Genomic DNA, 14,028 nt, shown 5'->3' on the forward strand with positions numbered 1-14,028 from the left:
GGAAAACAGTCCTGTTTATCTGAAACGTAAAGTTTGCAAAAAGAAGGAGTATGAAATAAAACTGGAAAGGTAGATTAGAATAAGATTTTAGGGGCCTTGTGCTTACGGGTGTTTTTGTTTTATTTGGTAGGGAATGGAAAGACACTGGAAGGTTTCTGTGATTTGGCAAATCTATCTATTTTCATTATTTTTAAAAATCTACCTTGGAAACTGTCCAGCTTACTCAGAACTTATTCTTTGCTTAAATCTGGAGTTCACTTCCTGGTGTTTTTGTTTGATCTTTATAAAGAATCAGGCAGTAATGATGTGATCAAAGTGATTCCTTGGGAAGCTTAATCAGCTAGTAGTTTGGAAGATAGATTGAAGAGGGAAAAGATTAGAATCAGGACAACCAGTTAGGAGGTTAGTTTAGGTGAGGTGAAATTTGATCCTGAACTAAGGTGGTTAGAGTGGAAGTAGAAACGAGGGAATGGATGGAAGATGCATTGGGATAGCAATATTGGCAGAACAGCATGGAGAGGAAGGAGAGGAAGAGAGAATATACAAAGATACTTTGAGGTTACACAGCCAGGTAACTAGATACAGTCATAGAATCATACATTTAAAGCTGTAAGGGACATAAAAGGTCTTGGAGGTACCACAAACAGAAGCAGGAGTGTTAGAAGGAAGGTCAGGTTTTGTGGGGAAGCTGACAAGTTCAGTTCTGGACACACTGAATTTGAGATATAGGTAGGCCATTTAGGTTTCCAACAGTTGGGAATACCAGGCCTGACTTCAAGGGAAAGGTTATGGGTGGACCTGGAGAGTCAGGAGTCATCTACAAAGAGGTAAACATTAAATCATAGGAGTGTAACAAATTTCCAAAGGAGAATAGCAGAGAGACAAAAGAGAAGGCGGTGTCAAGGATGAGATTGGAGAGACTACCTATGTTTGAGGGTGAGAGAATGTGGAACCAACAAATAAGACAGAAAAAGAATTAGAAGGGTGGAAGGAAAACCAAGAGTACTATACGAGGTATGTATCATAGGTATCATAAGTACTATCACAGAAGGCAAGGGAGAAGGTAATGAGAAGGAAGAAGAATTTTCAATAAAAATTATTCACTTTTTATGTTTACTACTCTAAGGTTTATAGACTATTTCTCTCACAAAAGACCTATGAAGCGGGTAGGGAAGGAGGGAGGAAACAGGCATTTATTAAGTGCCTATTATATACTTAAACACTTTACAAATATTATCTCATCTGATCCTCACAACAGCTCTGTGAGGTAGGTGCTATGATCCTCATTTTACAATTGAGGAAACTGAGGCAGTCAGCGGTCAAGTAACTTGCCCAGGGTTATTCAGTCAATGAAGCATTAAGCAATTATTAAGAACCTACTGTTTGTCAGGCACTTAATCTTCTGATTAGTACTGTGCTAAGTCACATAGCTAGTAAGTATCTGAGGCCAGATTTGAACTCAGGTCTTCAGGACTCCAAGGCCAGCACTCTATCCACTGAGCCACCTAACTGCCTGAAGAGTACCTTGTACTCTAGGTAGTAAAAGTAATATTACCTCAATTTTGAAGATGAGAAAACTAAGGTTCAGGAAGACAAGTTATTTGCCCCAGGTCACACAACTAGAAGTGGAAGGAAAAGGACTGAAACTTAGGCACTGACTCTGAATCTAGTGTCTTTCCCACTGTGCTATGCTGCCTGAACTCTAAATGCTGCAGAGAACTCAAGAAAGATGAAGACCTTTTTTTAAAGGTCATTAGATTTAGTGATAAGAAGCATTGGCAATTGTGCTTTGAAGAACATTTGTCAGAGTCCTTTGAAAAATCATAAAACAAGCTTTGGCAAGATGGCTGAGTAAGGAGCCATGTCCCCTTATCACTTCAAAACATCAAGAAATGTACCAAAAAGTGCAAGTACAAACAATAACAAAGAGAAAAAAGGAAAGAAATCATCAAAAGAAAACTCTAGAAAAAAAAGCAGAGAAATTGAAAAAATGAGTAAAGGCAAAAAAGACTTTTTAATTCAATGAAGGAATATTATGGGTCAAATGAAAATAAGGAGAAATGTAAAATAACAAGTAGTTATAAGAAAGTGAGTATTTAACAGTATAAAGAGGAAGGGACATAAAATGATAGTTTACAATAATATCAGGGTTAAAAGCAGATTTTTGCTTTTCAGATAGGGGGACCTGAATATTTTTGATGAGTGAGAGGGAATAAAAGTAGAAAGAAATAGAGTGAAGGTGCATGAAAGGGAGCAGGGAGCAAGGTCATGGAGGTTCAAGAGAACTTACTTGTAGATGGATTAGATTTGGAAGAGAGGAGAGCCATCTATTCCTCTTGGATTGGGGGATAGGATGTAGAAAAGATAGATGAGGACAGTGAGAAATTTATAAGGCTGGATGAGGCAAGGTGAGGGGGTTTATATTAGATGAAAGAGATGATGCTACATAAGAAGTCTGTTATGGTTGAAGAGTCGGTCATAACCTATAGGTCTTTGATAAAATAAAAAGAGTAAGGTAGTTGAGAACTAGGCATTCTAGTTGTGAGCTAGCCTTATAGTTGAAGCAATTCTAGCCTAGTACCTGAAAAGTAATTACTTAGGAAAGGAAGGGAAAAAGCCACTCTCGTCCCCTAGCATTGACCATAGAATGATTTTGTGAACTTTGGGAGATTTTGAACTTTCTAAATGAGTCATGGCTAAGGAGAGTGGTAGAAGCTAAGAAAAAACTAGACACTCTGAAGAAAGAAAGCTTCAGGATTCTACAAAGTGGCCAGCAGAAAGATCCACCATACATTGTGGGGAATTCAAGAAGGCCCCACAAGGCAGAGAAAAGGACTGATGGCACCAGAAGCTATGAGTTTACCCCTTTGACACTTAGGTTCTCTAAGCTTAAGCCCACTTCCCTGGACTTTTTATGTACTTGTGTGAGAGTATTGTCCTATTTGGAGATATTCTATACCAACTACTCTTTTATAGACCTTTCTAAAAGCTAATTATATTTGGCTAGTTAATTGATGTCAACTTAATAATCAAAATAGGATCACACCTGTGGGGGCTTATAGGTGATAATATTATGGAAACTACCCACAACTGCTTAAGGTTACCCTTTAAGAATCCTGAGGAGAGAAGTATGATCTGGGCTCTGGAGACCTACCTGCTGATCTAAGTGTAACTTGAGAGAGTAATCCCCTGATTATGTGCAATAATAAAGTGTTAAATGTTAATATTAGTTTCTACAGGGCTTTTCATTGCTGTAGGCAAAAGAAATCAATATTAGCAGGAATTTCAGAAACCCAGAATGGCAAAAGAGAAGATGGTTTTGGGCAAAGAGCTCTTTTTTTCCCTTTCAAATCACATTATGATGTTGGTCACCTGTTCTGCTGCCATATAAAACCCAATCTGTGAAAAAAAGATATCTACTATTTGTCTATATGGCCTAGACAAAACAAAGATTATCTTTTTCCAGTGATATAGGAGAAGCAGGATAATTTAGTGGATAGAGACAGCCTCAGAGACAGGAAGGGCTGGGTTGAAGTTCTGTCTCTGACACATACCAGCTGTGTGCCTCTGGGTACACACACTCTCAAATAATAAGCAAGCTGCAGAGAAGTTTCTGAAATGCTTTGGTAGAGGAAGATTCCTTAGCAGTCATTGCCTATGCCAATAAAATCATAGGACCTATCAAAAAAAAAAAAGAAGATATGGAAGATGTTTTTACAATAGCTCACTTCCTATGTAGCTGGAAAAGGGGAGATTTGTTTCAACATAGAATGAGAAAGGTAAGAGAGAGGCCACCCAAGTAGGTACACTTGGACCTCTGAGATCTTGAGTCAGAAGTCCTGGGTTCCATTGCTGCCTCTGACACATTATTTCCTCTGACTTTGGGTGTCACTTAACCCTTCTGAAACTCATTTCCTTATTTACAAATGTAAATAATAATACTTGCTCTGCCTACTTCATTTGGGATGTTTTGATGATCAAATAGGTTAACTTATATATAGTACTTTTTAAGCTATAAAACATAAAGATGGCAGGTTTTTTTACACTAGAAAAGCAAAAAAGAAGTCTTCTTACACAATGGTTAAAATCTCTGCAGAATTTGTGCAGCAATACAGACACAAATTACAAAGGGTGAGGGTTGTGTTATGAGCTTCATTAGAGACTGGAGAAGTCCTATTTGATAAAAATCACCAGTCCACCCAAGTGCCTAATTTATTTTGTTTATTTGGTCCTCTCAATAGCCATCAGAATGTAAAATGGCTATATGTTAGGTTTTGCTTCTTAATTAACTTATAATAATATGTTACTTTGCCAAAGTCTCTTATTCGGTGATGAATTTATTTGATGTTTGCTAAGTGGTGGAATAACTACAACCCAAAACTATTTAATAATTTTTAAATCACCTATCATGAGGGGAATAGGGTGCAGGAACCTTATTTGAGAGCCAAAGAAGAGAGTTTAAATATTTATTTTCCCCAGTCAACTATCTCATTATAGTTTAAATTCCTTCAGGGCAGGGACTGTCTTGCCTCATTTTGTATCCCCAGTACTTACAATAGTAGGCACTTAATAAATGTTTCTTGATTGATTTATTCACTAAATTTTAATATAAAATTTAGGTAATTGCTTTTTAGGAGCAGCAATGTTGCAATGCCTTCTCTCACTCCCTGCAATGCAGTGGTGCCATACTGAATGTGCATGCAGGCTCTCATATTGGATGATCTGTAAGTTGAAATAGGACCAGTTGTCTTGTGGATTTGGTTTCTATTCCTTTCTCAGCTTTTCACTCAGGTTGTGTCCCCAGGGTAGCACTTACCTCCATGTTCTTACAGAAAGTTGCATTGGTTCCAAAGAGGATCTGGCACTGTTCCTCCGCACTGTAGTGCATGCCAGGGAGTTTGTGAGGAAGTCGTACAGCATACTGACTTCTGGGATCTGTTACTAGTAAACACATGCTGACTTTTGACCTGAAATATTAAAGAATTAACCCAATATAAAGATATATATATGTAAAAATAAACTATATTTTGTAAATATATATATGCATATATATATATGACTATATTATATAGGCATGTATTTTTTGTGGTTTCTATTTCTCCTTTTTATTTCCTTTGAAATAGAGAAAAAACCATTTCCAAATCATTTCTCCCAAAAGGATCCAGGCACAGGGATACATTCTTTTCACTGACTGTGCTCATTTAGTTCTATTTCTTTCCTATATTGTAAAAGAGTCGATTTTCCCCTTTGAAATCTATGGGATCTCAGTGACTATGAAGAGGATCTGAGGATCAAATCAAGCAAACAAGGTTGATTTCCTTTTCATGGGGTGCTGAATAGCTTTGTTGTTGTTTTTTTTAAATAAAGAAAACATTTGAAATAGACTACTCTTTGAAATTTTTCTTATTAACAGTAGATATTAAGTAAGATCTTAGGGTAGGTAAAGTACAAGCAGAGATTGGTCTTGAGCAGGGTATTTTTGGTCTTTGAAAAAAAGTCAATACAAAATGAATGTTTAATGGCAACTCAGCCAATTCTATTCCCAGAGGTAATTCTGTTAACACAGCTGGTGGCACCATAAGCTAACCACATAGATAGGACAATGCTTTCTATTGCAGTTGGAAAATAGCTTGGTAGGATATTTTATAAAGGACTTCATGGGTTTTACCTGATTGAAAATGGAAGTATACAAAGAATGAAATGAAATGAAAGAACCAGAATAATTTATACAAACAACAACATTGTAAGAATAAACAATTTGGACAGCTTTAAGAATGGTGATCAATACAATGATCATTCCTGATTTCAGAGGACTGATAATGAAATATGATATTGATGATAGAGAGGTGATGGATTTGGGATGCAGGAGACATATAAATACATATAAATACACACACACACATATTTGTGTACAGCCTTTGAGGGAATTTGGTTTGCTTTACTATGCGTATGTTATAAGGAATTTGTTTTCCTTTTTCAATGTGATTGGGGGGGTGGATTAGAGGGAAAGAAAATAGGTTTCTGTTAATTTTTTTTAATAGAGAGGTAGGGGGCAGAGGGTGCTGGAGCCAGCTCATACTAGTTCATAAGAGATGATTGTTAAATTTTCAACATGAGCATTACCCTTTGGAAATTGGCAAATACTATTAATAGGGGCTTGATTGATTGGGTTCTATCAATTGTTTAGATTTTAGTGTTGGAGAAAAAGTTGATAAAGTAGATTAAACTTAAAAGTGTCTCATGTGTACATTTTCCCCCTCAGAGAGCGTGTTGTTAAAAATTTACCCACATACCCCTAGGGGAGGGTGGTGCTATTGATGTGGAGGGTTGCATGCACTTTCAGATGAGGTCACTGTATTACTAGTTTTACTTAACTGTTTCACTTTGTTGCAAGAAAACTCTAACAAAGTGGGGCTAATCTGTTAATTTTTGTAATGCAAGAACAAAACATATTAATGGAACTTAAAGTTTAAAAAAATTCTGTGAGATTTTTGTCTGTTTCCAACAAGGAAACAAAAACAAAGTTTTGGTGACATGAAATAGAACTGTAAAAAAAAAAAAAAAAGAAATCACCATCAACTACTTGAAGCTGAAAACCTCCTTAAAATCTGATTTCTGAGGCCAAGGAAAAAACAATGAAAACAAACTTCCTAAGACATTTCAAGGAAAAAAAAAATGTGCAGGCACGCAGATGTGCCCCACACACTGTCTTTCTGAAAGTTCCCTTACATTGCCAAGCCCAGTGTCATAAGATAGCACAAATTAACTAAAGATGCAAGTGACAGTCCCATATCTTGTTTCATTGACATCCATCCTTACATGAAATGTTTCAAGTGACTTTGAAATGCCTTACGATTCTTTTAAATGGTCTATCCTAACAGCTGTATGGCAGTAAAACATGTCATGTTAAGAATAACATCATTGATCATATGCCTTTACCACCTTCTTAATCTCATTATGACTGGAGATGAGAACTTCCCTCACTAACAGGGGAAACATCAAGATTGATATGAACAAGGCTGAAAACGATAAGATTGGGGTCTTGAACTACCGAATTTACTATGTGTTTATTGGTGGGTTCCTTGCAACATTTCTATGCTTGACTTTCCCTGTTCGTGAAAAAGGGATATTAACTGTCTCCTAGACAGTAAGAATAAATGAGGTCCAATAGTGAACCTCCTGATCCATTCAAGGAAGGGTGCTACATGCTTAAAGCACACACTTTTATCTATCTTATTAAGTCCGGCTAAACCAGAAATCACTACATTTCTGGAACAAGTTCCAGAATGAGGTTTTGTGGGAACCAGGATGCCAACATGGAAATATACATTGCATCATAAGGAGGTTGTCATGGCTTCATCCCATGGCAAATTCTTCAAAGGAAAACCAAGAATGAAAAGAGTCTTGTTTCTTTTCTGAAAAGGGGAATCAGAGTAATCTTCCTATCTTATGTTGCACTCAAGGGAAGTAGTAAGAGCACCATGATTTACAACTACAGTCCCTTTAAAATGAATATTAAATGCAGCTATGAAAGCTTTAGGGTGGAAATGGAGGTGTCTTTTGTTTGTTGACATCACAAAGTTACTTAGCTACTCATTCTGGATTTGCATGTTTTTAAAACACTAATGGGATGGGAATTTTTTAAAACAGTATCATCAGGGAGGCAGCTAAGTGGCACAGTGGATAGGGCACCAGCCCTGGACTCAAGAGGACCTGAGTTCAAATCCAGCCTCAGACACTTACTAGCTGTGTGACCCTGGGCAAGTCACTTAACCCCAGTTGCCTAAAAAAAATATTGTTAGGCTGAAATTTTCAGTCATTCAGTGGGTGTTTTGGTGCTTGTGAGCTAGGTACTAGGAATATAAGTACATTTGAGATAATAGGCTGTCTAGTTGTCTGCACAATGTTTTCCTTTGTCAAAGATGTGAGAATATGAAACAGCTCTTCAAAGTGAGATGCATCTCAACTTTTCTTGAAGTCAATTCTCACATTTTTTCCTTCTCCCTACAATCTGCCTAAAGATTAGATTTGGGGTACAACATCTTTGTTTTTAGAAGTATCTTGTGTCTTCAGTATTATTTATGAAGGGCTTACTTGAGGAAGTTTTCAAGGTCATCTCGACTGCAGGAAGACCATGAGAGGTCACTGGGGTTTCTGCCTTTGACCCATTCTCCAGACATTATATGAGATCTCCCCGCACAGGATAAATGGTCATCATCATGGCTCATTCCCATGCTATTCAAAGAGAAAGAAAGAGAGAGATAGTACCACAATATTTACAATTCAGATGGCATTTAATAATTAATTATATAAATAGTCTTTTCAAAAAGATAATTTTATGTTATGTAGAGTCATGATACAGCAAATCAGCTTGAGATCTCCATAAAGTGCTGGCCATAATCTTATGGAGGAATTAACATTGTTATCATATTCTTATTCCCAGGATAGGTAAAGAAGATTGACTGTGATAGAATCTTGCATGTCACAAACTCCAGGCTTCAGAGGGCTATTGGGATAAAGCTATATTCGTGTTTATGTAACCCCTGTTTCAAAGCCCATCAGTCTGGAACTTTATTGGTGGAGACACCACCCTGAGTAAGGGGGGGGAGGGGTGGAATTGGAGAGAAATGAGAGCTTCAGTTCTCAGCCAGTCCCTTTTGGGAACTCATCATTTGGGTGCGCTGCTTTGAGAAAGAAGATAGAAGACGCCAACCCCACTTATGGATGCTGAAGGAAAAGACCATGGGGAGATATGAGTGGAGTGGACAATCTCCATCATGTCATTCTTTTCAGTTTGCTACTCTAGCAACCTTGAGGAGTTCCCCCTTGGGTAAGATCCAGGACCCTCTCTCTTGGTTTAGCTGAATTATCTCACTCCCAATAAGAGAATTCCTTCACTCAGTGTTTTCTGGAATATATTCTTCTACATAGGCCTTCTCTGATTTCTGTTCTGCTACAATTTGGATAAATGGAATTCTTTGCTACTTTCTATGTTTGTTCATTGTATTGTAACTGGTATTAGAAAGTAAAGGGGTCAAACCTTGGATACAGAGCTTCCGTCCAACCTGACAAAGTGATAAAAAATTAGATGGAACCTGATCACATCCCGTAAATGAACGATATCTAAGGGAGCAGAAAGATATATATCTAGCCCAGTATCCCCTTTCTCTGAAGAGAGCAGAGTGGTAGCCTCCAGCCTCAACCTCTTGCTCCCCTCCCTTGAAGAAGGGTGAAAAGAGGCTACAGATGTCTATTCTATTTCCCTTTGAGCCACATAAGAGCATCCTCCCCACCATAAGTGGAACTCTCTATACATGAAGGATGCACTCCTTAATTCTACTTCCTTACATTTAATTCTCACACATGAATATGTCAAAGGATCACAGTGCTAAAAAGTAGCATTCATAAAGGTACAACTAAAAACATGAAGAAATAGATATATAATTTTAGTATCCTAGCCTGGGCTTATCTAGGCCATTCACATGATTATTTCTCATTTCTGTTCCCTTCCTCATGTTTTGTTTACTTATACTGAGCAAATAATTATTTAAGACTGATCAATGTGGACCACCAAACCTGAAAAATTCAGGTCGATATCTCAATATTTTCCCCCAAATCTCAATATCTATATATCCCCTGAAAATGTTCTTCATTTCTTATAGTTCTGTTTTTCCTTTGATAACTTTTGAAGGAATTGACTAATTAACAACATTTGTTAAAGTTATTGAGATACTTTAAATTTGATCTGGGGTTTGGTATATATCTTGAAATGGAGTAATGTTAAAGTTTTCAAATGGAAATGTCTATTGTAAATTTTAATTGATTTTACTGAAATGTGGTCAGTATGCAGAGGTTATAGACATAAAAAGCCTCGATAATAAAGCAGTCCACAACTTCAAAATAAATAATGTGCCATTTTTAGCACTCATACAAGACATATTAAACTATATTGTTATGAGTTTTGGTTAATTGCCCATTTACATCACAATGTATTTTCAGATATTATGTTGATCATTCTAAGTGAGGTCTACAATTCATAAATTCACTAATTTATCCATCCTGAATAAATAACTTAGCTTTCTACTTCACTCTTACTTGGATGGACCCAGTCTTAGAAAATTCAGTGCCTTCTTGAGTCTCTGAAATATAACATTTTAAAATGGAAAGAAGAAAAACCCTTATTAAAAGAGAAGGTGGTGGAGGGGGGAAGACTACTGCGCCTTTTATTCCAAACCAAAAGTCTTATTTTGTTTTGTTTCTCATCATCACCAAGAATAAACCAGATACAAGAACAATTTGGTTACTGTTCTCTAAAGGAGTTTTCTGTTCAGACTTATAGTACTAGCTTACCTGATCTAGAATATTTGACACCTAAATTTCTTGATCAATGTAAAACTCTTTTCTCCTGAAAAATGTTTGCCATTCAAAGCAAAAGAGTTAAATTTAAGCTTTAAAAACTGACTGTACCTAGTTCATCTGTTTTATTTTAAGGGGGGAAAATTCAATAAAAATCTGCATGTTTGTTTAATAGACATTATATCAAGATTCTTCAAATTACCTTCATGCTTCATATCAGTAACTCTACTCCTCCAAGCTAGACTTTATAAGATATTCTTCCTTACTACCCACAGTCTCTTCTGGATCTACAAACAATCCTTAACTCAGCTCAAAAAACAAAAACAAAACCCAAACACACCCAAAACCCTTCTAAACTTTGTAGACTACCAACTTTACCTGAGAAAGAAAGTGAATACAGTAAGAAGATGGTTTAGGTCATAAAAAGAGTGTGTCCCATAGTCTTTTCTTCTCCGAGTTTTAGGAAACATCTATCTGCCTCAGAAGGATGAGGAGTCATCACGTGATTAGGAGGGAGGGAAAGGCTAGATTTTGGTTTAGAAACCATAAGCAAGGGTCAGATTAGGTACTGGAAGAATATGATTTATACACATGCACCCAGATACATAAGGGAACTTTATAACTATTAACATTTTTTCCTTTGGTGGTCAAACTTCTAATAAAATCAGTCACTTCGTGACTGCCCAAGTTTCTTAATGTGCCAGAACATTCAAACCAAAGACCTAAAGATAATGACTCAAAGAAGCAACTGACATTTATAAAAGCATCATTTTTTATGTACTACAGCCTCCATGATTACATACCCCTGACAAGAGATTTAAGACTAAAAATGTTATCTTAGACTAGAGTTTCACCTCATAGGTCTTCTGAGAAGGATTTCCCTTAGGAATGTTCCAGTCATTAGAATCAGTAAAGTGAGTGGGATTCTTAGGTTTCTGAAGCTAGCCTCTAATATATATCATGTTTGATCTGGATTAAGATGTTCAAACCTTAAATGCCTCATAAATTTGCAGTTGTGATGAACTTGCATTGGGCTAAGAATCTTGATACTTGAGGTTTATATAAACTACTATTTATACTATTTTTAGTTTAAATTAAAGATTACATGACTGAAAATTGCATATTATTTTAGGTCTATCTCCAGGGGCATCTATTATTTCTGGCAAGATAATATTTAGCAAAAACTTTTTAAGTTAAGTGGACCACAGTAATTTTCATTTGAAACCGCTATGGGTTTAAAATACTCTTATATGCCCTGCACAGACAACATTGTCCAGATTTGCCAGACGCAATAAAAACTTAGGAGTCTCATTTTGATTTTATCTTCAAACACAATGACATGTGGTTTGTATAAATGATGTCAACAATTCTGATGCATGCTATGGAGTTGATTTAGTAGGATGAGTGCTATGGAGTTGATTTAGTAGGATTCAGGGAACACCACAACAATGATAACAAAAACAATAGCAACAATTAGCATTTACATAGCAATGTTTGCTTTGTAAAGCACTTTGACTCATTTTATCCTCAGAACAACCCTGGAAGGTAGGTGCTATGATTATTATCTACATTTTATAGATGAGATAACTGAAACAGAGGTTAAGTGATTTACCAAGGATCATATAACTAGAAAGTGTCTTTTGCCGGATTTAAACTCAGGCCTTCCTGACTCCACATCTAGCATTCTATTTGCTGTAGCACCTAGCTGCCCGTCTATTCTTCACTTTATTTCCCAGTGATAAGAAGGGATGGCCAAATCTTTATGAAATAGTAGGACCACAGATTAAAAGCTGGAAGGGACCTGTATGGGTTGTCTAGTCCAAACCTTCTGACTCTCAATTTTGCAGATAAGGTAACAAAGGTCCAGAGAAATATGTAACTTGTCCTAGGTCACATGATTAGTAATTTGAAGAATCAAGATTTGAGCACCAGTCTTCTCCCTCCAAACTTGGTGCTACTTTAACTATATGATGTTGTGTGTCAAGAGTAAATATTTTCCCATCATTTTTTAAAGCTAAAATTTTATTTGACTATAGTAATCTACTTTTTGATAAACCCAAAGACTCCAGCTTCTGGCAAAAGAACTCAATATTTAACAAAAAACTGCTGAGAAAACTGGAAAATGGTATGGCAGAAACTAGGCATAGACCACCATCTTACACCATATACCAAGATAAAGTCAAAATGGGTACATGATTTAGATATAAAGGCTGATACTATAAGCAAAGTAGGAGAGTAAGGAATAGTTTACCTGTCAGATTTATGGAGAAGGGAAGATTTTATGACCAAACAAGAGATAAATAACATTATGAAATGCAAAATGGACAATTTTGATTACATATAATTGAAAAGATTTTGCACGAACAAAACCAATGCAACATGATTAGAAGGGAAGCAGAAAACTGGGAAAGAATTTTTACAACCAGTGACTCTGATAAGGGCCTCATTTCTAAAATATATAGAGAACTAAGTCAAATTGATAAAAATAGAAGTCATTCCCCAATTGATAAATGGTCAAAGGATATGAATAGGCAGTTTTCAGATGAAGAAATTAAAGCTATCTATAGCCATATTAGAAAATGCTCTAAATCACTATTGATTAGAGAAATGTAAATCAAAACAACTCTCAGGTACCACATCACACCTATCAGATTATCTAACATGACAAAACAGGAAAATGATAAATATCAGAGGAGATGTGAACACTAGAACACTAATGCATTGTTGGTGGAGTTGTAAACTGATCCAACCATTCCAGAGAACAATTTGGAACTATAGCCAAAGGGTTATAAAACTGCATACCCTTTGACCCAGCGATACCACTTCTAGGTCTGTATCCTAAAGAGATCATAAAAATGGGAAAAGGACTTGTGAGGGATTGGCTGATGTTGGCTACGTGCCACGTGGGGGTTGTGGCAAGATGGGGCAGGGACAAGATATTAGGACGTAACCAGAGCTCACGCTCCCGAGGCAGGGGGCTGTGCCATGTGGAGTTGTGGAACTGGGGTAGGAACAGGATACAGGGAAGTAGCCAGAGCAGGTGCTCCTGAGGCAGGGGGCTGTGCCACGTGGGAGTGGGATGGCAGAGAACGAGCTCCCTTTGTCTAGTCCTCTCCCTAGGTGCAGCGCTAACCCCAGACGTCTCCTTCCGGTATCCGAGCCTAGCTTCCTTTGTCATGTCCTCTCACTTGGTGCAGCACTAACCCCAGATGCCTCCTTCCGGTATCTGGGCCTAGCTTCCTTTGTCACGTCCTCTCCCTTGGTGCAGCGCTAACCCCAGATGCCTCCTTCCAGTATCTGGGCCTAGCTTCCTTTGTCACATCCTCTCTCTTGGTGCAGCGCTAACCCCAGACATCCCCTTCCGGTATCTGATCCTACAACCAATCACTAGTAGGTGGGCTGAGGAGGAGGGGCTAGGAAGGTATATAAGGGGCGGTAGGGATCGGAGCTCGCTCTCTTGCTCCTGCTCTTGCTTTCCTGCTTGGCCTTGCTGTGATAATCTCTGAATAAAGTTCAAGTGCTTGCACCTCCCGATCGGCTTGTCTCTATGTTTATCCGGGTGGGCTCCGAGGACTGGTGAGTATGACCCTGGCAGCCTGCTCTTGTTAGAAGGAGAGTGCATGGCCCGACAGGCACAAAGACTCACATATACAAAAACATTCATAGCAGCTC

At 37.5% G+C, this 14,028-nt stretch overlaps 1 protein-coding gene across 1 annotated transcript in view; it reads right to left on the minus strand.

Annotated features, from left to right (window-relative positions):
* Positions 1-14,028, minus strand: part of ADAMTS17 (ADAM metallopeptidase with thrombospondin type 1 motif 17) — a 471,203-nt gene that overhangs the window by 221,269 nt on the left and 235,906 nt on the right. Inside the window, exons 9-10 of the mRNA XM_027852040.1 lie at positions 8,095-8,235; positions 4,817-4,967 (exon numbers count right to left, since the gene is read on the minus strand). Of these exons, the coding sequence (XP_027707841.1) occupies positions 4,817-4,967; positions 8,095-8,235 (292 nt within the window). The remainder of the gene's footprint in view (positions 1-4,816; positions 4,968-8,094; positions 8,236-14,028) is intronic.

This window comes from Vombatus ursinus, unplaced genomic scaffold (assembly GCF_900497805.2).
Source record: "Vombatus ursinus unplaced genomic scaffold, bare-nosed wombat genome assembly UNPS02009205.1, whole genome shotgun sequence".
Taxonomy (NCBI): Eukaryota; Metazoa; Chordata; class Mammalia; order Diprotodontia; family Vombatidae; genus Vombatus; species Vombatus ursinus.